We start from the raw sequence: 24,183 nt of genomic DNA, 5'->3' as shown, positions 1-24,183 counted from the left end.
TATCACCATATTTACCTTATTTATGTTACAGATGTGCCCTCAATGCTGAACTTTACTGGTCCTGGCCATATGATGGAGCTGGTGCAAGCTCACAGCACTGGTAACCAGATTTTCCCATCATAGGGCCAACATCAAGGCAGAGCATTTTCCACACTGGGGTTGAGAAAATATACTTAAGATTTGTTTCTATTGTAACTGGAATTATTATAAAAGGTTTGCCTTGGGTTTATGCCTGTGGAAGAAACCCAGCTCCTCTTTGGAGTATGTGAGTGGATGAAAGAGAAGCTTTGTCTAGATGTTGTTGCTTTAAAAAGGCAGATTAAAACTTGGGTAGAACTTCCCCCACTAGATCCCAAAGGGTCTGATGGAGGAAAGTGATCCCATTATCCCTCCAGCTTGTGAGGAATGGCTTTGCCATGCTCATCTACCAGCCACGTGTGGGTGGGACAGAAGTCCTGCCTGAATGGTGGCTTTGCTTCTCCTGGCTTTTGCATTCTTCTATGTTGATGTGTCCAACTGGACTCATCCCTTTCTACCAAAAGAGACCACGTGAGGAACCAGGCACCTTTAAACTGGATTGTCTGACCAATGATGGGTTTCTCTGTTACAATGAGCTGTGCCACACTCAGGTCTGCTGAGCAGGAAACTACCTTTCTGAGGGACAGATCCTTGGCAGATCAGTTAATCAGCTGATCTGAGATCAGTTCAATCAGCAAGAGAGTTCAAACCAGTAAGAACCAGTGAAGAGGAGAAAAAAGTGGGCTCAGCAGAACAGTGATGGAAGTATTCCTGAATATCTGTTTGGAGAAGATAAGAAAGATCCACGGAGACCTTTGTTAACTTAAATATTGACTTTGCAACACCACAGAGTGAGAGCATGGCCTTAAGCAGAGGAGCTCTTAGCCAATCCTTGTTACCCAGTGCTGCTTTAAAGATGAAGGATATTACTTTGCTGACCTTTATTTAAAGGTACTCCACTTCTTGAACCTTAAAATGGGCCCTTTCCAGCCTGGAAACCCATTGAGCACCAGAGTTGCCTAGAACTGTGCAAATAAGGTTAATAATCTAAGAGAAAACATACAGCACATTAATATTACTGCTAGGCAAGGTTACTGGGCTGAGAAGGGCTTTGAGATGATCTGGGAAGGTAGATTTGTTTTCACTGCTGTTAGTTTTCTTGCCAGTGTTGCTACAGTGTGTTTCCAAAACTATGAGGCTTTAAAAAAAGATTTATTCTGACTTTTTTCCTTAAAAAAAAGGCAAAAATAAATATTTATCTGATGCTATCATGTGGCCTTCACTCCATGGGTCAGGTCACTGGGTGGGAATGTGGAAGAGAAAAGCATCTGGGAAGCAGAAATGAAGATGAAGATGGTGATCCCATACAGAGGAGGACTCATGGGACTGTGTGAAACTTCTGATGGGATGCTCAGGGCAAAGGTGAAGGAAGTGGAGGAGGAATAAAAGGGGTTGGTTGTGTGTAAGCCCTGTGACTGCTCACAACAATCTGTTCTGCCACCTTATTAAATACTTTTTCTTTACTCTCTTTGCATATGGTGTCACTCTCTGTCTGCATGAGGGTACTGTGAGATCCAAGCACCAACCTCTGGAGCAGAGGTTGCGGTGACTGGTTGCATAGATCATAGAGTTATAGAACCATAGAATATTTGGGGTTGAAGGGGACCTTAAAAGGTCATCCAGTACAACATCCCTGCAGTCAGCAGGGACATCTGCAACTAGAGCAGGTTGCTCAGAGGCCCAAACAACCTGACCTGGAATGGGGGATGAGGCATCTACCACCTCTTTGGGCAACCTGGGCTAGTGCTTTGCCAGCTTCAGTGTAAGAAAATTCTTCCTTATAAAATCAGGGTGGCAGCATCCAGAGGCATGGTGCTGGATGGGGCACAAAGTACTTGGTATCATCTCCAAACCCCATCTGGAGGATGGGGAGCAGAAGGGACTGAGAAGCAGAAGGGAAAATCGGTAAAACTGCCAGAAACAAGGATGGGACCAGACAGTTTGGGGTGCTCCACTGATTGAAGGGGACACAACTGCTTTGCAGCTGCAGAGCACTTGGACAGAAAAAAGTGCTGTTGTCTGTCTGCTGCTCTCCAGTCAGAGTGGCCTTAGCCATTTGAAGACTCTGGACTCATCTGTTAAAAATCAAATGCAACTGATTCAAACCACTCGTGGGGGAAGCAGACTCTTCTTGCTTTGCTCTTGTTTGGGTTAGCAGCACCTGTACTCTTTATTAGCAAAGTAGTTGTGTGGCACTGTGTGTTGGTGAACATCAAAATGGTACAGACCTTTCCTTCTCTTGCCTCTTGAGACCAAATTAGCTCAGCTGTAACCCACTTCCCTCAATCCTGAGCTCATTTCCAGCAGCATTTCATAGGATCACAGAACTGTTCCAACTGGAAAAGCCTCTAAGATTATCAGGTCCAACTGTCAGCCTAACATCACCATGGCCATTAAGCCATGTCCCAATGTGACATGTCCACACATTTCTTGAACACTTCCAGGAACAGTGACTCCTGTTCCAATGCCTGACCACTCTTTCAGGAAAGACTTTTTTCCTAATATCCAACGTAAACCTCCCCTAGTACAATTTCAGGCCATTTCCTCTTATTTGTCATCTGATACTAGGAGGAAGAGACAGACACCAGCCTCCTTTCAGGGAATTGTAGACAGCAATGAGGTCTCTCCTCAGACTCCTCTTCTCCAAACTAGCATCCCTTTCCAACATCCACTCTTCCTGTCAGGTTTTCAATGTGTCCATTGCCTGGTTCGAAAGGCAGAAATCACTGAGTGAAATTCTCTGAACCTTCTTTTTTCAAAAGCTGGGCTCTGTGCCACCTAGAGAAGGGAATTTGCTTAAGCTGCTGCAGAGCACACACCAAAACCATTCCACCCTTATGCAGCAGCCCAGTAACTCCAAACCCAACATACTCCAAACACTGATCCCAACGTACCTTCTGCTCTGGCAGGGGGATTGGACTAGATGATCTTTTGAGGTCTCTTCCAACCTCTATCATTCTGTGACTCTGCAGTTCCACCTTAAAAACCTCTGTCTGATCATCAAGGGAGAAACGGGAAAGGCAAACACTTGCTGCCAATGGGGTAGAGGTGGTCACTTGTCTGTCTGCGTATCAGCTGCTGGATGGGAACAAAAAGCACATTCTTGCCCCAGTCTAGCTCTAGCCCAAGCTCCTGGAGGAGTGCAGAGCTCTCATGGCTCTCTGGGTGATTCTCCTGTGTACCTTCACAGCATCACTTCTTGGTGGGCTCTACCTCCTGGGCACGTTTCGGAGACGGAGACCGGATGAACCACCTCTGGACAAAGGTACCATTCCCTGGCTGGGTTATGCCCTAGATTTCAGAAGAGACAGCTCTGGGTTTCTCAAAGGCATGCAGAGAAAACATGGGGACATTTTCACGGTGCTGATCGGAGGTTATTACTTCACCTTTGTGTTGGACCCCTTCTGCTTTGGGACCATTGTGAAGGAATCACGATCAAAACTGGACTTCAAGGCTTTTGCCAGTAAACTGGTGCTGCAAGTTTTTGGCTACAAGAGCAGTGCAGCCACCTATAGCATAGTTCATGAATTGAGTGCAAAGCATCTGATGGGAGATGGACTCACTGTCATGATACAAACCACCATGGAGAACTTCCAGAAGCTGATGTTTCTCCCTGTGAGCTCAGGAGAGGAGAAGCGAGCGTGGCAAGAGGATAGCCTCTTCTACTACTGCTACAACATCGTCTTCAGAGCTGGGTACCTGGCTCTGTATGGCACTGAGCCACACCAAGGGGCAGCTGACAAGGAGAAAGCTGATGAGCAAGATCGCATCCACTCCAACCAGCTGTTCCACGAGTTCCGGAAGTACGACCGCCTCTTCCCTCAGCTGGCCTATGCTGTGTTGTCTCCCAAGGACAAAAGAGAAGCTGAACGGCTGAAGAGGCTCTTCTGGAGCGTGCTGTCTGTGGAGAATTGCCGGCAGAAGGACAACATCAGTGGATGGATAAGTGATCAAGTCAAACTTCTCGTAGAGGATGGTGTCCCTGAGTATATGCAGGATCGTTTCATGTTCATGCTCCTCTGGGCGTCCCAGGGCAATACTGGCCCCACTGCCTTCTGGCTCCTCTTGTATCTAATGAAACACCCAGAAGCTATGAAGGCTGTGAAGGATGAGATAGATAAAGTCTCAAGGGAGAGTGGCCAGGAAGTGAAGCCAGGGAGCCCACCAATTAACATCACTAGAGACATGTTAAACCACTGTCCTCTTCTGGATAGTGCTTTGGAGGAGACCCTGAGGTTGATTGCAGCCCCAATCCTGATCAGAGCTGTCCTCCAGGACATCAGCCTTAAGATGAGCAGTGGGACAGAGTACACCCTCCGCAAAGGAGACAGGGTGGCTTTGTTCCCACATCTCTCTGTGCAGATGAACCCAGAGATCCACCCTGAGCCTCACCAGTTTCAGTATGACCGCTTCGTAAACCCGGACGGCACCAAGAAAGAGTTCTACAGAAACGGGAAGAGGCTGAAATACTTCAGCATGCCTTGGGGGGCAGGAGTATCCGTCTGCCCCGGGCGGTTCTTTGCCACCGCTGAAGTTAAACTGTTTGTGTTCTTGATGCTGAGTCACTATGACCTGGAGCTGGTCAATAGAGAGGAGGAGATCCCAGAGATAGACACCAGCCGCTGGGGGTTTGGGACAATGCAGCCTGTTCGTGACGTGCAGTTCAGATACCGGCCACGCTTCTGATGTGGCCAGGCCCTCTGCTGGTGTTTGCTCTGCTGTTACCTGTGAAATAAATGGTGTGATCCCCTGGTTATCTGATCCCTGCAATGCCAGCACTGATAGGGTCTTGTCTGCTGAGCAGTTGCCAGGACTTTCCTCTTCAGCTCCTTCCCATATATCGCTGCTCTGCCTCTCTGGTTATTGTGGTGTTGAGTTATGTGATGAGAGCTCATCTCCACACCCACAAGGGAGCACAGAGAGACAGGCTGACTCCTAGAACCATCACAGCAGCAGCTCCCTGGATCACCATCTATATTAAGGGGGATTGCTGTGAACAGAGGGAGGACATCTTATGGTATGCAGGGGAAGAGCATTTTGGAATTCCATGGGATTTATGGTAAGACATTTAGGGAAAGAACCAAAAGTGGGAAAATAAGGGAATTAGATAATTTGGGGAGGAAAATAGAGAAGTAAGGGGATAAAAAGGGCTGGTTGTGTGTAAATAGGCAGCTGGTTTGTACACTTGTCTGGTCACACCTTGCACCTGACCATCACAGTCTGCCCTATTGTCTTATTAAACTCCTTTCCTTAAATTCCAGACCTGGAGGGCCTGTGTGTCCATGGTCCTGGCAGCTGGCACTGGTGTGCAGGCAAAGGGCAGGCCCGCTGAGCTGGCAGATGAGTGAGGGGGCATGGGGCAGAGCCTGGCTGCACACCAGCACTGGTACTGCCTTTTTTGGACATCAGCTCCTTAATGGCACATTTATTTTCCACATGAGGCACCACTGGCAGGATGGCATCAGCTTATAATAAAGCCCTGAAAGGTCAGAGAACAGCAAAGGTCCTCTCCAGAGGCATATGAATTTCCTCTGGGTTTTTAAGTTGTCTACTATGTAGTCCCCTTCTTGTATCTGATGAAATTTCCAGAGCAATCTGCTGGGATGTGTTGAGCAGGGACATACCAACAGCTCCTTCCCAATTCATCTTTACCAAAGGACAGATATTGCCAATCTCATTTACCACCACTAATTGCATTCATCACATCACTAATATCCTAGAGGCCATTTTCATGTATCTGGCTGTTAGGAACAGGTGGCCACCTGCTCTTCCAGGGCTGCAGGACATTGTGCATTCAAGCCCTGTGTCTTCTGTACTGCTTCTAGGGATAAAATAATCTGTGTCTGGATTTGTGCCACCAACTGTAACAGGGACTGTTCCTGCTTTAACCCAAGCCATTGCACAAGCCCAGGAATTTTGGATTCCACCTGCTGGCTGTAAACCAATTTGCCCTGCTGTGAGGGGCTGGCTGGTTGGAGGGCAGTGCCTGAGCCTTGGTGGACAGTGAGTTCCCAGCATCTTGAAAGTCATAGACTCATAGAATTCTTTTGGTTGGATTAGCCCTCTTAAAACCATTGAGTCCAAACACCAACCTGACTCCACCATGGCCATTAAACCATGTCCCAAAGTGCCATGGCCACACATTTCTTGAATACCTCCAAAGATGGTGACTCCACCAGCTCCCTGGGCAGCCTGTTCCAGTGCTTGACCACTCTTGCAGTAAAGAGTATTTAGGGTGGAAAAGACCTTTAAAGTCATCAAGTCCAATTGTTAACCCAGCACTACCAAGTCCACCACCAAACCCTTTTGCCCAGTGCTACACCTACAAACCTTTTCAATCCCTCCAGGGATGGTGACTCAACCACTGCCCTGGACAGCCTCTTCCAGGGTTTGATAATGCTTTTGGTTAAGAAATTGTTCCTAATCTCCAAGCCAAATCTCCTCTAGCACAATTTTAGACCATTTCCTCTCATTCTATCTCCTGATACCAACCTCTTTTCAAGGAGTTGTAGAGAGCAATGAGGTTTCCTCTCAGCCTCCTCTTCTCCAAATTAAGATCCATTTCCACATCCACTCTTCTTTTCTGTTTTTCAGTCTGCCCATAGCCTGATTTGAAAGGCTTGAACATGGGCTTGAGCTCCATGGTGTTCTCAGAAGATATCTATTGGAAAGTGCCACTCTCCCCTCCAATTGTAAACTCTGTCCTCTACAAAGGCCCAAGGAAGCTCTAAGGAATGAAGTGGAGTGATAGGAACAGGCTAGAAAACCAAAGTAGGGCATAAGGAAGCAACCTCAATCTCTTACGATCTACAACCACTGCAATGAGCCCCCAAATATCTCTGTTTTATCCACTGGATCTAATGCAGGATAAAACTCTGCTCTACAGGTTTAGCTTTGACTTTTATTCTTCAAAAATGAGAGCTCTGGCACATCAGTCCTGCCAGAAGTTAAATCACAGCCTCACCTGTGCAAAAGGCAGTGGCTTGATTTTAACACTGACACTAACCTTGGACTTTGGAGGTTATGCATGACCGAGGAATGAAACTCAAACATTTTCCATGTGTGTCCATGCCCCAAAGCTGGATTCTGCTTTGTTTTGCAGAGGAAAGTAATGTTGTAATTGTATGCCAAGGGCAAAGTATCCTGTACTGATAGACTGAGCATCAGCCTAGATTTGGTGGTGGTAGAAATTCAGACAGAAACTATCAAGCAGCTGTGGCAGTGCTAAGGGAAAGAAAAACTACCTGTAACTGCACAAGGCTTGACAGGCACAGTTAATATTCCCCTCAGTTCAGTACCTTTTCCTGACTTCCACATTCTCTCTGAGTCACCCATAGGTTAATTTCTTTTTTCTGCTACCCACCTACTGGTCAATGGTTTGATCTTTACAAGCTCCAAACCATGCCCAGGAATATCTTGGGATAGCTGGGCAGGTCAGGGCCACATTGACATCCTGGTCAAGTGATGTTCTCACTGCAAGGCTCTAGCTAGAGGATTTTTTTTTTTGTGCAGGTGGTTTGCAGGAGGTTGTAACCTGCTAATGCAGAGTGTCTGTTCGTGTTTATCCCTTGTAGGGACCCCAGGTCAGAGATGAGGGTTGAGGGGTGGGTGCTGCACAAACATGGACTGGGTTTGGTAAAGGGATATCAAAATAAGGACACTGACAACGATTCAGCAGAAAAATCTGGCTTTACTTCCTTGGCAGAATGGTTTAGTTAACCAAACAGTACTGAGTCTATAAAAGACCTCAGACATGCTCAAATGCCTGCAGTTGTGAGAAGCAAAGACAAAGAAAAAAAAATCACTTCATTTGAGTCATAGATGGAAGAGTGTGAAAGCTCCAGATGAGTTAATCTGCAGTTAAGTTTCGTGCTTAGATGAGTTGTCCCCTAGCACTGAGCTTTCCATCCTAAAGTGCACCAGCAAGAGTGAAGAACTAGCCTGTGCCAATAGCAACCTTACTGGGTTTGTAAAGAGAAGTCAAATTGGAAGGAGTCCAAGGTTTTGAAAAGGTTACTGGGGGACAGAGCTCATGGCAGTGTCTGTCTCATGTGACTCCTCTGTCCTCCAAGAGAGCTGAGCATGGAGCCTAGCTCTGAACCCTTGGTTTTCTCTTCTGTAGTGCATTTTGAAGACAAGATCACTTTGACATTCAAACTTTTACAGTCTCTTGAGTCAGTGTCTGCTCTCCACAGCACAGAGACAGCTCCTCTGCTCTCAGTCACAATTCCTACTCTGCACACTCTGCAAGGGAAGAAGTTCTGCTGCTTCTCTCTCCAGGTTTGGAACAGGATGGGTTAAAGGTGTTGGAGAAGCCCACCCCTGGTTAAACAGCATCACTTCTAGTCTTAAACTGTAATTTTAAGAACTATTTTCCCTTTGTTCCCCTAAACACAGCCAGATACAGCTCTTAGAAAGCCTCTGCTTATTGCTGCTTGTAAGAAAAATTGAAGAAGCTGATCAAAATTGAGAAGAAACCAACTGATGTATCATTGAGAAGGAGCCAACTGATATATCATCGGGGAGAAACCAATAGATAGATCATTCACTTCAGAGAAACTCAAAGAAAAGGTTATAAGCACAAAGCAATGACACAGCTAACACCACCCATTGCAAAGGAAAGCAGAGTATGAAGGAGGAACTATGAAGAGGAACTTCAAAGGTCAGGATTGCTTTTAAGAATTAAATGACACAGCATTTGCTGGTGGTGCTGCTGCCACATCTTCTTGTAGATGTGCCTCTGCACTCTCCAGAATAGAGGAACCCAGCTTCAAAGTGGCAAAATCTGTCAGTGGTATAACATCTGCATGTAATGAAGCCATGGGCACTATTGCATTTGTATGGGGATGGTGGAGAGCTTGGCCAGGCAAGTGACACACTGAGCCTGGCTGCTGATGGATGCTAGCAGACTCCCACCACTCCACCCTTGTGTCCGGCACTTGGCGAAGACATAGACAGGACAGGTCAGGTTGGGAGGGAGCTCAGGAAGTCTCTAGACCAACATTCTGCTCAAAGTAAGGTCAGCTATCATCTCAGTTGGACCTTGAGATCCAAAGCCTGACGACACTAGGGCTAGATGTTAGAGGGCTAACATTAGGCAACAAAGTGCTTAATTCTTCCCTATTTTCCCTTCATAACTGGTCATTGAGTTCTTTTGGATTGGAGGCAGGTGAGGAGCCCACCAGTCAGTCAGACCTTGCTGTGGAGCAGTGTGTCACATCTGCAAGCATGTCTGAGTTATCATGTTCTGAAGCTGGAGGCAGGAGTCAGTGCCCAGCGTTGGCACACATGGAGTCACTCTGGCCTTGGGGAAGGGTTTTGCAAAGCTGCATGGGTCTGGGAGCTGTCCCATCCAGAAATCTTCCCTGGTTGTTCCAGAGAGTGTGCAGCCAGGTGACACACGTCCTGTCAAGTTCCCATTGGTCAGCTGAGCCCCATCAACAGTCCCTATTTCTGCTCTTACCTTGTGGCAGTGCCCATATGTGGGTTAGTTTGCTCAGGTGTGCTAAATCCCATTCACAGAGAGTGGTTACCTCAGCTCAGCTGATGCACAGCAACTTGACAGGACCATCTGGTACCAAACACTAAGTGCAGAAGGGAAGAAGCAGACAATTCATGTCTGGCACTGCATCCACATCACTGTGCAACCATGAGGCCGTACTTGGAGCACAGCAGGCCCCTTTTCTTTTCCCGGTCAGTGAGGAAATTCCTTAGTTTTGTGGTAGGGAAGGTGACCAGTGCTTGCTGCCTATTGTCCAAGCCTGTCTCCTGGAGCCATGGGCTCTGAAGGCACTCTGAGGCTGATGGCCTTCCCCTAGGACAGGAGAAGGGGAGAAGGTCAGTTGAGGATGTGTGCTGGGTGAGGAGAGAAGGAAGGGGCACCAGGCAGGGTGTGCAGCGAGTGCCATCATCTTACCAGGGGTTAGCACACAGTGTGCTCTGCAGGAAGGACACTGCTCCCCCAGACAGACCTGCGTAGCACCGCGTGAGCTTCACTTTGCCCTTCCTGGCCGTCCTCAGGAACTCACAGGGTACCTCTGAGCTGACAGGGTAGTTGGCACTCAACCTGCCCCAGAAGAAGAGAACTGATCACCATGAAGAGCGTCGCTCAGGGTGGTCCTTTTCCCAGGAGTTCCCACCCAGCAGTGGGAGGACAATCAGGATGATGCACTGAAATATCGTATGGGAAAACAACCCTCAAATGGCACAGTTCTTCAGTGGGTGTCATGGCTTCAGCTGCTTTTCCACTTGGTGGCATTTGAATGTTCTTGGTAAAGTTAGGGCTTTTCAGGTGAGGCTGAGTGAGGAGCACCCACAGCTGCTGTGTTGTAAAACAACCTCCTTGCTCTGCATGAAGGCATTGCTGGGGCTAGACATCTTCAGATCAGGTTGTTCAGAGCCCCAGACAGCCTGACCTGGAATAGTTCCAGGGATGGGGAATCTACCACCTCCCTGGGCAACCTGTGCCAGTGTCTCAGTGTGCACACTCCGTTAGACAGCCTTCTGTGCCACTGCCAAGGAGAGGAGGCACAACTGAGGTTAAATCTCTGAGTCAATGCATCTGCCCTGGTTGATAACCCTGACTTTCACTTTTAAAGCTTCTCACAGAGCAGGGAAGGACAGACTGACTTACATGATGAAGGCTGTGATTCCAACAGACCAGATATCAGTCTGTGGGAGGGCTCCTTGCTCTGTCAGCAGTTCTGGAGCTAGAAAAGCAAACTGGTGTGAGAATCACAAGCAGTGAATACTTTTATGCTAAGCTACCTTCCCAAGACTGAAAAGGAAGCAGTTTCTAGTGCAGGGAGTTGGTTGAGATAAGACACCCTCATGGGTGATGACTGCAATGAAACCTTGAGAACATCTGGCCCAATGGCAGTAATATTATGTCCTCAAGCTCTGAATATGTGTGGATGCCAGGCAGAGAGGTGCTGGCCATGGCCTCTGCCTCTGTGATCTGTAAGTGGCTGTCACCACAAGCTGCTCCCACACACTCACAGTTACTGCAGAGCAGCAGTAACTTTGCATGCTGGGGCCAACTGCAGCCTTGCTCTGCCTGTGTTTACCACAGATGGCATGCAAGGCCAAGGCTGCTGTGACTGACCTCTGTACTCACCCATGGTTTCAACATAGTCCATGCACTTGTCCATGGTAATGACTTTGTCTTGTGTGTAGAACTGTGCATTGCCAAAATCCAGGAGTTTCAGCAGGTTGGGCTCAGTGATGATCATGTTTTCAGACCTGAGATCCAAGTGCAGGATGTTGTGTGCATGGAGGTACTCAATGGCACTGAGGATCTGCCACAGGTAATCTCGGACTTCCACTTCTGAATACGATGTCCTGGCAGAAGATAGGGAAGAGAAACCAGAGATGACCTACCTGCTCTCACAAAAGTGCCATTCTGCACCCACTACCATCCTGTCCTGGATACCTAATCCCATGAGACCCTTCCAAGAAGCAACAAGTCGATTCATGTAGCAAGTCTATTGTATAGAGAGAGGCTGCTCTGGACTGTGAGTCAGGATTACAGATACAGGAGGTTCAGGAGTTGTAGAGCTGCATGTCAGAGAAAGCAGTGGTTGTGCAGAAATCAAAATGCAGATTTGATGCCCACCATTCCTTTAATCAAAGAATTTTAGCAGATCCATTTTCTGCCTTTATGAGAAGAAAACGTGGAGGAGAAATATGGCTTCTTGAGCCACAGTAATCCTCTTGTATCATAGAGTCACAGAATGGTTTTGGGTTGGAAGGGACCTTTAAAGGTCATCTAGCCCAAACCCCCTGCAGTCAGCAGAGATTTCTGCAACTAGAGCAGGTTTCTCAGAGTTCCAAACTACCTAATCTGGAATGCTTCCAGGGATGGGGCATCTACCACCTCTCTGGGTAACCTAGGACAGTGTTATCCCAACCTCATTTAAAAAATATCTTCCTCTATTGAGCTTAAATCTCCCTCCTTTAGTTTAAAACCATCATCCCTTGCCCTGTCACAACAGGCCCTGCTAAAATATCTATCTCCAGCTTTCTTGTAGACCCCATTTTAAGTACTGAAAGGCCACCAGAAGGTCTCTCTAAAGCCTTCTCTTTTCCAGGCTGTAGAACACCAGCTCTCTCAGCCTGTCCAGCTAGGAGCGGCATTCCAGCCCTTACAAATCCCATAGCACACTGGAACAGATGCAGAGAGATGCTCCAGTTTGCCATAAGTGTTTTGCTTCCTGCAGCAGCCCTGACTGGAGCACCCTTCCCCCTCCTCATCCTTACCGGCATGCCAAGGAGTGGAGCAGCTCCGGTCCCACACACATCTCCTGGATCAGCACTAAGTGCCGTGGGCTGATGTAGGCTCCCTTCAGCTGAGCTATGTTTGTGTGGTGAAGCTTCCTCAGGACTTGGTACTCCAGGAGCACGGTCTGCTTGTCCTCTTGCCAGTAAGGGATAATTTTAGCAGCCAAAGCCTTGCCGCTTACTTTTTCCCTGCACTGTCGGACAATGCTGAAACGTCCCCTGGCACAAAGGAACACAAAGGCAAGTGAAGCTTGTCCCCTGGCACAAAGGAGCACAAAGGCAAGTGAAGCTTTTCTGCTGCTCCTGGAAGAGCCAGGAGCTTCTGTTCTTTAAAACCACCAGTGTCCCATGCTGTGCTTTTCATCCATACCCAACATGGAGTTACTGCATCTGTTGTCACACTTTGCACCTCCTCCCGTGTCTCTAAATGGTACAGTCACTCTGCATTGCAGGAGTGAGAACTTAACTCCTCTGGTGAGAGAGAGGGAAGGTGGGTCATTCTGTCTCAAGCAAGAGAACTCCCCCCTGGAGATGCCTATCTTCTAGGCAGAGAAAGCTGAACCCAACCCCATGTCTGAAACCCGTAGCTGTGAAGGCTGGTGAAACAAGGAGAGGAGCCTGTGTTAGCTCTGGGCTCACTTCACAGCATCCAAGGGACTGTCCTGATGCTCAGCACAGACCCTTCTCCTCTCCTAGAAAATCCACAGCTGAATCCTACCAAACCAAGCTGGAGGTTGCCCAGCCAGTGGTCTCAGGCTCATGCGTGTTGCTGTGGAGACGTTTTCAACATCACTCTGACACCAGCAAAGCAGCACATTTATGAGAGTGACTGTCCTAAACTCCAGCATTTCCCCCTGGCTGGTTGAGAGCTCAGCTGGATTCATTACCTTTTGATCTCTGTTTGGAAGGCATAGGTCTGGTAGGTTGGGAAAGGCTCAGATGGGGCAATTACTTCGCTGTCTTCTTCAGCAGCAGCTGATGGAGAGCTCTGTATTGCAGCAGTAAGCTCTGCAGAGAAAAAGTCACAGGGGTTGCAGGGAACCATGGAATTGTTTCACTTGGAAAAGACCTCTAAGATCATTGAGTCTGTCAGCCTAAGGGCACCAAGGCCATCAAACCATGTCCCAAAGTGCATGGGAAAACTGAAGCCTCTCTGAGCCACCTTCCACTATCTATGAACAACACCAAAGGCAACAGCAGAGCTTTCTCCAGGTGAGTCTGCAGTTGTCTTCCAGATATGGCACCCCAGGCTGTTTGAATGCAACAGATTCTGCACTGTCCACCCATAAATTCCCTGCTGTGACCACTCTAGACTACATGAGGAGGGCTGTATGTTGTGTGCTATGATATCAAACATCTCAGCCACTGGTTCTCATCTTCTCACAGAAGCCATCAGGGCATGGCGAGACAAAGAAAGAATTAGAAGCTTCTGTTTAGTTGGGTACTTCAGGACAGCAGCTGAAACTTGTTGCTCTGGTTCTGGTGTGTGGTTGTGCCTGAGTGCTTCCTGAAATATTGAAGCATCCCTTGACCCAGTAAAGCCTCAACTTGGAAATGCTGAGCACATTGAAACACATTAATGAATCCTGGGCCAAAGGGAAAGCAGAGGATTTAGGGTGAGTTAAAAATATCTCTGTGAACTGATTTTTACAGACTAATCCTCTCCAGTGGGAGAAAATTCCAGTGAGAGCATCCTTTCACTTCTTGGCAGAAAGGATACTTCCTTTGCTACAAGGATGGATTTGCTGTGGGGTTATGGATTTCTTAATTCTAAAAACATGTGGATAGTACAAAGTATTCAAACAGGTGATAGACAGAAGGAGTAAATGGTGCTTCCTCTATTTCAGACAGAAAATACAGCCAAAAATACACCCACAATGGGGTGATAATTCCCAGCAGCAAACACCAGAACACATCAATGTTAGCAGGGCCTGTTGAGACAAGACAAGGGGTAATCCCTTCAAACTAAAAGGGGAAGATTTAGAGTAGATATAAATAAGATTTTTTTCATACTGAGGGTGGTGAAACACTTGACTGGATTGTCAAAGAGAGATGGCAGAAGCCTCATCCCTGAAACATTCCAGGTCAGGTCATTTAGGGCTGTGAGCAATCTGATCTAGTTGTAGATGTCCCTGCTGATGGGAGCTGGGTTGGACTAAATGACCTTTAAAGGTACCTTCCAACCCAAAGCTTTCTATGATTCAGTCCATAACAAAGAGCAGGTCCAGGCCTTTCACCAGTGGCAAATCTATACCAATAAATCAATGCTTTCAGTAATGAATTAATTGTCCCAGACCTGTTTCCTCTTGATCTCAGATCAGAAACTGAGTGTTTCTTAAGTGGATAATCTACAGCTTCCAGATTTTTATTGTAATCTTATAATTCTTTTTTTTTTCTATTTACATATTATTTGTATTTGTATATTGTTATGATTTTAATATTGCTTTGTTGTCTCATTGCACACATTCCCCCAACTCTGTCCAGAATTATAAGATAATTTCCATTTAAATAAGAAAGCCAAAGAGAAAGAAGTCCTCAACCACCTCTAAGCCACCCTGAGCCAAGTGGAATTGATCTTTATTCACTTGCTCCTGACTTCTGGACCCACATTCAGAATTTCCAAAGGAGGAGCACTTGTTTTGATGGAGGAGACCTCCCAGTGCTTTCTTGGCACTTGTTCTTACCCATTTGATCCTTCCCAGTGATTTTCACTGTGGCAGATGGGTGGCTGTAAGGGCCCATTCCTGCTTTGCTGGTGCAGGCTATCCTGAAGCAGTAGACAAACCCCTTGGAGAGGTTTTTGGCATAGTAGCAGCAGTCAGCAATGTCAGAAGCAAGAGTGCTCCACTCCCCATCTGAACCAAAGAAAAACAGAAGACAGGTTAGGACTCATTTAACACTTCTGAGTTTTGGGGTTTTGTTGAGGTCTTTTTTTCATCAGTTGTTATTTATGTTCTGGGAATGTCCAACCATTAACCCAGCACTGCCAAGTCCACCAACAAACCATGTATCAGCACCACATCTACATAGCTTTTAAATTCCTCCAGGGATGGGGACTCTTTCTTGAGCAGCCTGTTAATTCATTCAAATGAAAAGAGTAGAGAGCTTCAAACTATAGGACAAGCAATAATTTGCCCCCCAAACCAAAGGTATCAATGACTTTGCAGGGTGCTGGCTGACTTTACAGGGGTGTGTATGTGTATGAAGGAGCAGATACAGCTTAGGAACAGAGAAAAGTGTTGGCAGAAGCAGCAAGCAAAAGCCTACTGTCAAATGATGGATTTGGTTTTTTTTTTAAAGGATTTTTTAAATGATTATCTTAATCCTTCTGTGTTCAGGAAAGCAGGACTTTGCATGTTCCTGCCAAGTACACAGAATGCAATGGAAGGCTGTAGATGCTGTTTCCTGGTTTTCTTCCTGTATCCTCCCCAAAGTCTTTCTCATGTTCATCCAGGAAGAAATTGTCCTGGTTTGAGCTAGAACAGAACTGATTCTGGTCAGTGATTTGACTTCTCAGCTCAGCCTCTGCTCAGTGAGGGCACTTTCTGAAGTTCAGGGCAGGTTTGCACAGCCAGTGGCTGCTGCTAGCAGTGAGAACCCTGATGGAGAGAGTTCCTGACAAGGGCTGGGCTGCAGAAAGGCTTAGACTTGCTCCTGTGCAGACCAAGGGCACTGCCACAGCTTGTGCCCCATGCTGGGGTGCAGGAAGTCAGAGGTGGCATTTGTGGGGGGAGTGCACAGCACAGGTGACCCTAAACAGGCCAACAAGGGATTCTATCCCATGGATGTCCTCTTCAGGATCAAGTTGAGGGATCACCAGGGCCAAACCTCTTCTTCAGTGACTGGTGTCTGAGGAGGACTCTGTTCATTCTGCCCTTAATCCTGATCCATGTGTTCCTGAATCCACTTCCATCCACACTGAGTCCTGTCTGGGACACCTCCAGTGCCTGCCCACAGCCTCAGTGGTGATGGTGACATCATTGCCAACAGGGCTTGGGTTCAACATTGATTTGTATCTATTTGTGTCTAGTTCATGTTGTTGTTGTCATTAAAGCTGGCTTAGTATAATTGCCAACCCATCAGTCTCTCTCCCTCATTCCCTTTCTCTTCTCCTTTGGGAAGGGAGAGGGGTTCATGGAGCATCTGTCATTTGTCTCAAGGCTGGCCCAGCTCTAACCCTTGACAGAAGTTCATGTATGGTTGGAGAATTAAAAGAAGGAACACAGGGAAATTTCATCCAAAGGGCTGTGTGTGTGACTGCAGCAGAAGCTGCTGTCAGATACTGTTCATAATAATAACAGCAGCAAAAATAGTCCCAAGAGAGATGGAACAGGCTTGGGGGATTTGATTCAAAGTTTGTGGAATTAAACAAGAAAACATCCACTGACTACATCAGGCTCTGCACCAAGCCTGGGAAGAGAACATCAAAGAGATGGTGCAGTTTTGCCAAACTTTTGTCATCTTGTCCTGGCTGTTTGCCTTAAGCTCAATGGGAAAAGACAGCATGGCTGTTCAGCAGAGCCTGGATGGCCTTTTTGAGAGACCATCTTTCTCCACAGACTGTACAGAAAGCCTGAGAAGAGGTTGAAGTTGTCTGCTGGTCATGGTTGCTTGGCATTATTAGTGTGTGATGTTGTCAGGACTGTAATCTGGGTCCTCAGGACTGTGAATCTGCCACCAGCCCTGTGTCCTCTTCTGCTGCTCTTCAGTTTTTGGTCATGGCTTCCATGGGACCTGCTTTGCTTTCACAAAGCCTGTATGTGAGCATGCACATTCCAGGCTGATTCAGCCAGCACAACATCTAACTTCTGGATGGCTAAATGACATCTGTATGATTTCATTCCTAACTCTGTGCTGGGGAGCTAAAATCAGCCTGGGTTTGAATACAAAGAAAACAGCCAGCTGGGGAAGAGATCATACATATTGGGATGGTCCCTGCCAGGTGAAGGGCACATCTCCACTTTACCTTCACTCTTGCACTGGACAGTGTAATGGATGGGAATGTTGGTTTCCACAGGTTTCCAGACCAGTTGTACTCCATCCTCATAGACATCCACAATGTCAGGGGGTGGAGGGCTGGGAGGAACCTCTGTTGAGAGGAGACACAAAATCCAGTGGCTGTTAGCAGTGGTACTGCTGTGATACAAATCTCTACACCCAACACTTACAGATAGTTACAGGTAGTTTTTCTGTGAATATATTATAGATTTGTGGAACCATAGACTGGTTTGGAAGAGACCTTTAAAGCTCATCTAGTCCAGTCCCCTGCAGTCAGCAGGAAAATCTTTAGCTAGAGCAGGTTGCTCAGAGCCCCAAACAACCTGACCTGCAATGGTTCCAGGGATGAGGCAACTACAGCTTCTCTGGGCAACCAGGGCCACTGTATCATCACCCTCAGTGTAAAAAATTTCTTCCTTCTCTCTACTCTCAATCTCCCTCTTTTAGTTTAAACCCATCACTCCTTATCCTGTCACAACAGGCTCTGCTGAAAGTTTGAATAGATATTTAAAACTATAGCTATATGTTTATATGCATGCACAGACATCTGGTGGAACAGCAATTTAACTCTGCCTAATTTAAACTCAATATTAAGATCTTGAAGTCTCATTTTAGAATGAGAGTGGCTCAGAAACCAGGAGAGAGACTAAAGAGCGAAGAAGAAGGAATGAACCCTGCAACATGTGCCATGCCACCAGGAAGGAAGGGTTGTGGTTGTGAACTGCATCAGGCAAGGGAGAGATTGTCCACTGAAGGTATCTGCAGACATGTCACCTGACATTGCATAAGGATGTCACACAAGCCAGGGAAACTCCAATAGGCAGGTTCTGCCTCTGCCCTGTCAAGCTTTGGAGTTCCAGTCTCACCTCATACCTGTTAGTAGGTCACATTTCACAGAATCCCAGTGTGGTAGGCATTGGAAGGGACCTCTGGAGAGCATCTAGTCCAACCCCTTCACTAAAGCAGGTTCACACAGGATCACAATGTCCAGGTGGGTCTGGAATCTCTCCAGAGGAGACTCCACAGTCTCTCTGAGCACCCTGCTCCATGGCTCCCACACCCTTATTATCATTTCTGTGTGGCAGTACTTGTAATACCTACTTCTGTAGCTATTTCTCCCCTCACCTGCTTTTCTTATGATGCAAGAGGTGGATGCTGAGCCCAGGGAGTTTGTGGCCACACAAGTGTAGATGCCAAAGTCATCAGCAGTAACAGAGAGAATAGTTAACAGCTGAAAGTTCTTGAGCGTGGCCGAGATGAGGATCCGGCTGCTGCTCTGGACAGGGATCCCATCTGAAAAGCAGAAGGTAGGAGAGATAAGTACCCTGCAAAGCCACCAGTGTATCTGTACCTCTGTCCCAGAGATTAGTTTCTCCTTAGGGAGATGCCAATGTCACCTCTGAACCAGTCAACGTGCAGGGAGGAGTGAGCTGCAGTCCGGCACGACAGCGTCACGCACTGTCCCACAGTAGCAGCCTGGTCAATGAGCTCCTCAACGAATGAAGGTGCTGCAAAGAAGAGGAAAAGCAGTGGGTTAGGGTGGCCAGGAGGCCTGGGTGGCAGATAAGTGCACAATGGACATCAGAGAGCATCTTTCATTGGTTCAGGAACATTTCTGGTTCATGCTTGGGAAATGATGGAGTCCCCATCCCTGGGGGTATTTGAAAGACATGGAGATGGGATGCTGAGGGACATGGTCTAGTGGTGGACTTGGCAGTGCTGGGTTAATGGTTGGACTGAGGGATCACAGAATCATATAATCATTCAGGTTGGAAAGGACCCCTGATATCATCAGGTTCAGCCATTAACTCTACCAAGCTCACCACTAAACCTATCACTAAGTACCACATCTGACTGACCTTCAAACACATCCAGGAGTGATGACTCAGCCACCTCCCTGGGCAGCCTGTTCCAGTGCCTGACCACTCAGCTGGCCTTCCCAGTGCTTTGCTGAGCTCTGCTGAACACTGGGACATTAACCTGGCCTCAGAAAATGCTCCTGCTAGAGTCAAGGTAAAATTTGCCTGAGGGAAAGCAAGTTCAGCTTTGCTGACACAGCATTTGGGGCTGCCCCACCACTTTTCATTTCATAGCTCCAGAGCAACATATCTGTCCCTTATGCATGGATGCAGGACTGGAGTGAATGGATTCACAGTTGCCTGCTTCTGTCAACCCAACTTTGGATGCTTCATTTATTCTCTTTCCAGCTTACACAGAGATTTTTGTTCCTTTGCGGTGGCTTCCTTGAATTTGCAAGCAGTGCCAAGAGAAGACAGTTTTAGCAGGGACATGTAAACAGAGGAGGCTGGCTCTGGCTGTATGAGTTGGTCAAGGTCATCTCAAGACAATCATCCATCCCTAGAAACTGGTCTCAGACAGCACTGCCATTCATCAGTGACACTCCATGATAAAGCTACCTGTTGACTTCTGCAATGGCAATACCTTTCTCCTTTGGGATGAGGCTTGGTAACTTGAAGGAAGAGAGGGCTGATTTCTTCTTCAGAGACCCTTCAGCCCCTATTAACAGCTCCTTTTCTGTCGTGTCACTTCCCAGCTCACCAAACTCTGTTTTGAAGAAAGGATGAGAAGTCATTCAAGGCCACCCTTCTCCCTGGGGCACCCTTTAGAGCAGCCAGTCCTGCTGATGGTGCACAGATAGCTCAGCAGTCACAGGTTTCCTTATTAACAAGCCTCAGTCAACAGGGAAGGCTGTGACAGCTGTTACAACCATAGAATGCATTGGCTTGGGAGAGTCCCTTGAAAGTCATCTTGTCCAACCCCCTTGCAGTGAGAAGGGACAACTTTATCAGGTTGTCCAGAGAGAATGATGTCCTGCAAGAACTGGGCACATCTAGAGAGGGCAGAGGAGAAAGAACAGATTTTGTTGTCCAGTTTCATTGATTTAGGTAGCCAGGATGACTTTACTAACTTCTCCCAGGCACTTCCCCCTCAAAGATTTACCATGGTGAGATGATAAAGGCAGAAGAAACTGCAGCAAGGAAAGTGTCATGCAGCCCTGGTCTGCTTTTGTGCAACCTCAGACAAGGGTATTCAAGCCACTTCCATCAGCAGATTAACCCAGCTGGCTCCAATGAAGTGAGCCAGGAACCACTCATTTCATAGCCTGCCACTGCCAGTTTTGCAGTGAGGGTCCTTCCAAAACTTTGGATATGCCAGGGGGAAAGGAGAAGGCAGGCTTAGCAGAGCCCAAAGAGCAGCAGATTTGTGAAGGCACCAAGTGAAATGTTTACCTTCCTCTGCCTCTGGCTCAGGAGAGATCTTTCCTTTCAGGATTCTTGAAATATGGGCAACAGAAGCTTTTACTTTTTTCTTCAGACTCTGCTCCACTGACTGCTCCATTGAGTTAGACCTTGCATATGGCTTAAAGAGTCCTGGCTTGTGGATGGAGCTTTTCTGCTTCCCACTGGAGTCCTTTTGGGGGCCATACATTGCTCTGTGACCCTCTGACCCTCTCCCCGTGGCCAATAAGTTAGCTGCTTTTGAATCCTCAGATATTTCCAACTGGTTCTTCCTGTTCTTGTCTCCTGCCTCTTCTCTGATGCACAGCCTTTTATCCTTGTGCAGATGTCCTGCAGGAGGTGACCTTGCCCTTTCACTGAAAGGTACAAACCTTCTCCCAGTTGGTTTGGGTTGAGGCTTCCTGTAGCTCATAAATTCGAAGGGGAAGTAGACAATGTCATACAAGTCAGAGAAGTTCATGTAGGCAGGCTCCACCTCTGAGATGTCAAATTTGGGAGTTCCACTGCCAGGGCTGGGAGTTTCATCTGACAGGTCTTTGATTTTCACCAAAGAAACCTCTGGGTGTTTGCCAGTGTCCTTGCCCACTGACCTCTGGCTGGCTCTTTTCCCAGTGTCCAAGCTCTCAGTGGAGGAAATACTTGAAACACAGCTCTCAAACGCTAAGTCTTCCAGATGCTCACATTCCTGAGGAGCCATCTGCCCTTCCACTACCCCTGACTCCTCACTCACAACAAGGTGGGGTTCTGCAAGGTCATCCAGCTCAGAGACTTCTCCTCTTTTGCCTCCTTGTATAGAAGGGAACGAGGTGCCCATGGATTCTTGGCTACCTGGGCCTTTGTAGAACACCTCTGTGGGAGGAGAGATGTGCTTTCTGCATCCCTCCTCACCAGAAACTGACTCTGCCCAGACATTCATCTCTTCAGAGAGAGAAACCATCTCATCCACTAAGCCCTCCAGCACAGCAGACTCCTCATCACTGTAAAAAGAAGACCTGTGCTGTGAGACCTCCTGTCGTCGAGCCCTGCGCAGTGGGGGTGAGACAGTTTCTCCAGCAGCACAGCTCCCTCTTTCTAAGGCAACTTCTCTTCCCCCACCATAAACCTCAGCACATTCCTCTTGCTCTAGCTCATACATGGAAGCTGGAGAACCTTTTTCTTGTGAAGCAGTTAGGACACCTGGAGGCTTGCCCTCCAGATCAGCAGAAGAATCCCTACCACTGCCTTTAGACACCTTCTGGGGCTCAGCTGCCTTGATTTCAGCCTCCTGGGCCAGACTGGGAACAACCTGTGTGACAGCCGAGCTTCTACTGCTCAGAGCAGCAAGCCTCTCCTTGCTGTGAGCTGGCTGCTCCCTTCCAGCCTGCTGTGCTCCAGCAGAGACCAAAGTCAGCATGGATCTTGGTGGTGGGGCTTGTGGAACAATGAGATGCTCTCCCTTTGGGGTGGCTGATGCTGTGTCTGTGTGAACAGAAGCCGCCTTCTGTGCTTGGCTTCCACCAACATGAGCTGATGATGGAGCAATTCCTGTAGCGCTCGGTCCTCCATCCTCTAGGAGAGCAGATCTCACCTCTTTGTAGGTCTTCATCTTCTGCTGAGCATCTTCATCAGCTGTATGCAGAGAAGTTAGAGTAACTGGCTGTTTGCCCACTGAGACAGCAGTTGCTGGAGCACTTTGACCAGGAAGTTCCTGACTTTTATCTGTGCATGGGGGAAGTGAATCAGTTTCTGTTTGGGGACCTCTTAAAATAGAGCTTCCATGCTCCATGAGGTCTGATTTGGCAGCCCTTTGAGCAGAAGTTTTCTCATGTGAATGTTTCTGCCTTTTGTCTTTCCAAGGTGGAACTGGGGCTGGTCTTTTGATCAGTAAGTTTCCACCTTTTAGATCTGGCTGGGTGTCAGTGCTGTGAGCAGACTCCTGGGGCAGACACACACCTCCCTTACTTGCAGGGGCTGACTTGGAGGTGGTCTGTGGCTGTGTGGAAGCTGGAATGGAATGTTTGCCTTCCTGAGAAGCAGTGTCAGAGGCACTGCCAGGAGACCATTGACCCTCCATGCTTGCAGGTTTTTGAGGTGATGATGCAGTCACATCTGAGCACTGGGCAGTTGGAATGGGGCTTTTGCCATCCACATCTTCAGCTTCGTCCTCAATGTAAGTAGCTTTTGACTTCTTCAGTAAAGGTTTCCTGTTCTCACTCCTGTGAGGTGACACTGGAATTCTCTCTAGATGCTGCACAAGAGCAGCTGGGCACCCATTACCCCCACACTGTGTGGAAGGAGAGCACTGCTCTTCTGAACAATCCTTGCTGACTTTCCTAAAGTCCTCCTGCTTTGAAGTGTCTACAGAACATCCCTTGCCAGGCCCTGCAGAGCTGTCACAGTGCTCACTGCCTTCAGGGCAGCTTTCCTGTGACAAAATATCAGAGTCTTCTTCCAAAATGTCTTGTTCCATCAACGACCTTGAGGCTCTCAGCCTGTAGTCATCCAGGGAACGGCTCCGGGTGGCACCAGTGATGGCAGGGTGTGGTGGTTTCCTTGCAGTGTCAAATGAAGCTGATTTGGTCAAGGAACCAAGCAGAGCTTCCCTGTGATCATCACCAGACTTTCCTTCTTCTTCTTCTTCCAGTTCAAACTGCTCCAGGAGGGGCTCACGGAGACCACTGAGAGGCACCTTTGAATATCCAGCTTTCCGGAAGGTCCTTCTGGCTCTGTCCAAGTGCCTTCTGAACTCCCTGCCTGGTGAGGAAGGGCCTTTTGCAGGGATCTCAGCTGCTTGGCTGTAGAAAGTGCTTTTAATGACACTCTGTCTAGGGACAAAGACAGGTGGCTTTTCTGTCCCATCCCCAGACATCTCAGTTCTGTCCTTGTCAGACACAGCTGTGCCTGGTTTTCCTTCCTGGCACAGGTGTGATGTGCTCTCTGTGGAAGGCTCAGCAGCACTGCTTCTTTGGGACTGCTCTGCTCTTTCATCTCTAGCTCTGGGATGGAGTTCCTCCTCCTTCTCCTTTAAGATTCTTTCCATGAGCTCTTTGGTTTCTGTAGGTGATTTGTCCCCCCCCTCAGCTTTCACTGCAGCATACTTCCTCCTCATGGGTTTTACTGGAGGGACTGGGATTTTGGAGGGCTTCTCTTCACTTGCATGTTTCGGAGGCTTCTGATGGCTTGGTGCATCAAATACAGACAAATGCAGTTCAGGTGTGGAGCCAAAGTGCCTCTTCGTGGGGAAGTGAGAGTTCTCATTGTCTGAAGAGGAGCCACTGGTGCTGGAGGAAGTGCTCTCTTCAATGAGGTGGCGGGAGATGGCCAGAGAGGTGTTGTCATGAGTCCTTTCTAGGATTTCTGGGATAGACCTCATCACCAGGATGGATTTGTAGCACATCAGAGAGCGCTGAAAAGCGAAATGCAGCACAATCAGATGGGAATGTGGTAGGACTACAGTAGTGCAAGCAAACCAAAGTGAACTTCTGTGCTCTTAAATCCCACACATCCTGATTGAATGACACCTTGCCACCCTCTGCTACATATCATCAATCCAGACCACAATTGCTCTCCAGGCATTCTTCTTCTCCTC

The 24,183-nt window shown here is 47.7% G+C and overlaps 2 protein-coding genes across 2 annotated transcripts in view; one reads left to right on the top strand and one right to left on the bottom strand.

Annotated features, from left to right (window-relative positions):
* Positions 1-3,129: 3,129 nt before the first annotated feature.
* On the top strand, positions 3,130-4,764 carry LOC128973800 (5-beta-cholestane-3-alpha,7-alpha-diol 12-alpha-hydroxylase). Its single transcript, XM_054390235.1, has one exon. It carries the CDS (start codon positions 3,232-3,234, stop codon positions 4,762-4,764), a length of 1,533 nt encoding a protein of 510 aa, XP_054246210.1. The 5' UTR covers positions 3,130-3,231.
* A 4,950-nt stretch (positions 4,765-9,714) lies between these two features.
* OBSCN (obscurin, cytoskeletal calmodulin and titin-interacting RhoGEF) overlaps positions 9,715-24,183 on the bottom strand; it is a 179,089-nt gene continuing 164,620 nt past the window's right edge. The window contains 12 exon segments of the mRNA XM_054389952.1: positions 9,715-9,892; positions 9,995-10,144; positions 10,712-10,787; positions 11,195-11,418; positions 12,337-12,576; positions 13,245-13,365; positions 15,042-15,212; positions 17,324-17,446; positions 18,481-18,648; positions 18,753-18,863; positions 19,798-19,920; positions 20,607-24,000. Of these exon segments, the coding sequence (XP_054245927.1) occupies positions 9,715-9,892; positions 9,995-10,144; positions 10,712-10,787; positions 11,195-11,418; positions 12,337-12,576; positions 13,245-13,365; positions 15,042-15,212; positions 17,324-17,446; positions 18,481-18,648; positions 18,753-18,863; positions 19,798-19,920; positions 20,607-24,000 (5,079 nt within the window).

Source organism: Indicator indicator, chromosome 20 (genome assembly GCF_027791375.1).
Source record: "Indicator indicator isolate 239-I01 chromosome 20, UM_Iind_1.1, whole genome shotgun sequence".
Lineage (NCBI taxonomy): Eukaryota > Metazoa > Chordata > Aves > Piciformes > Indicatoridae > Indicator > Indicator indicator.
Note: the sequence above shows the minus strand (reverse complement) of the source record. Positions and strands in the feature narration are given on the sequence as shown.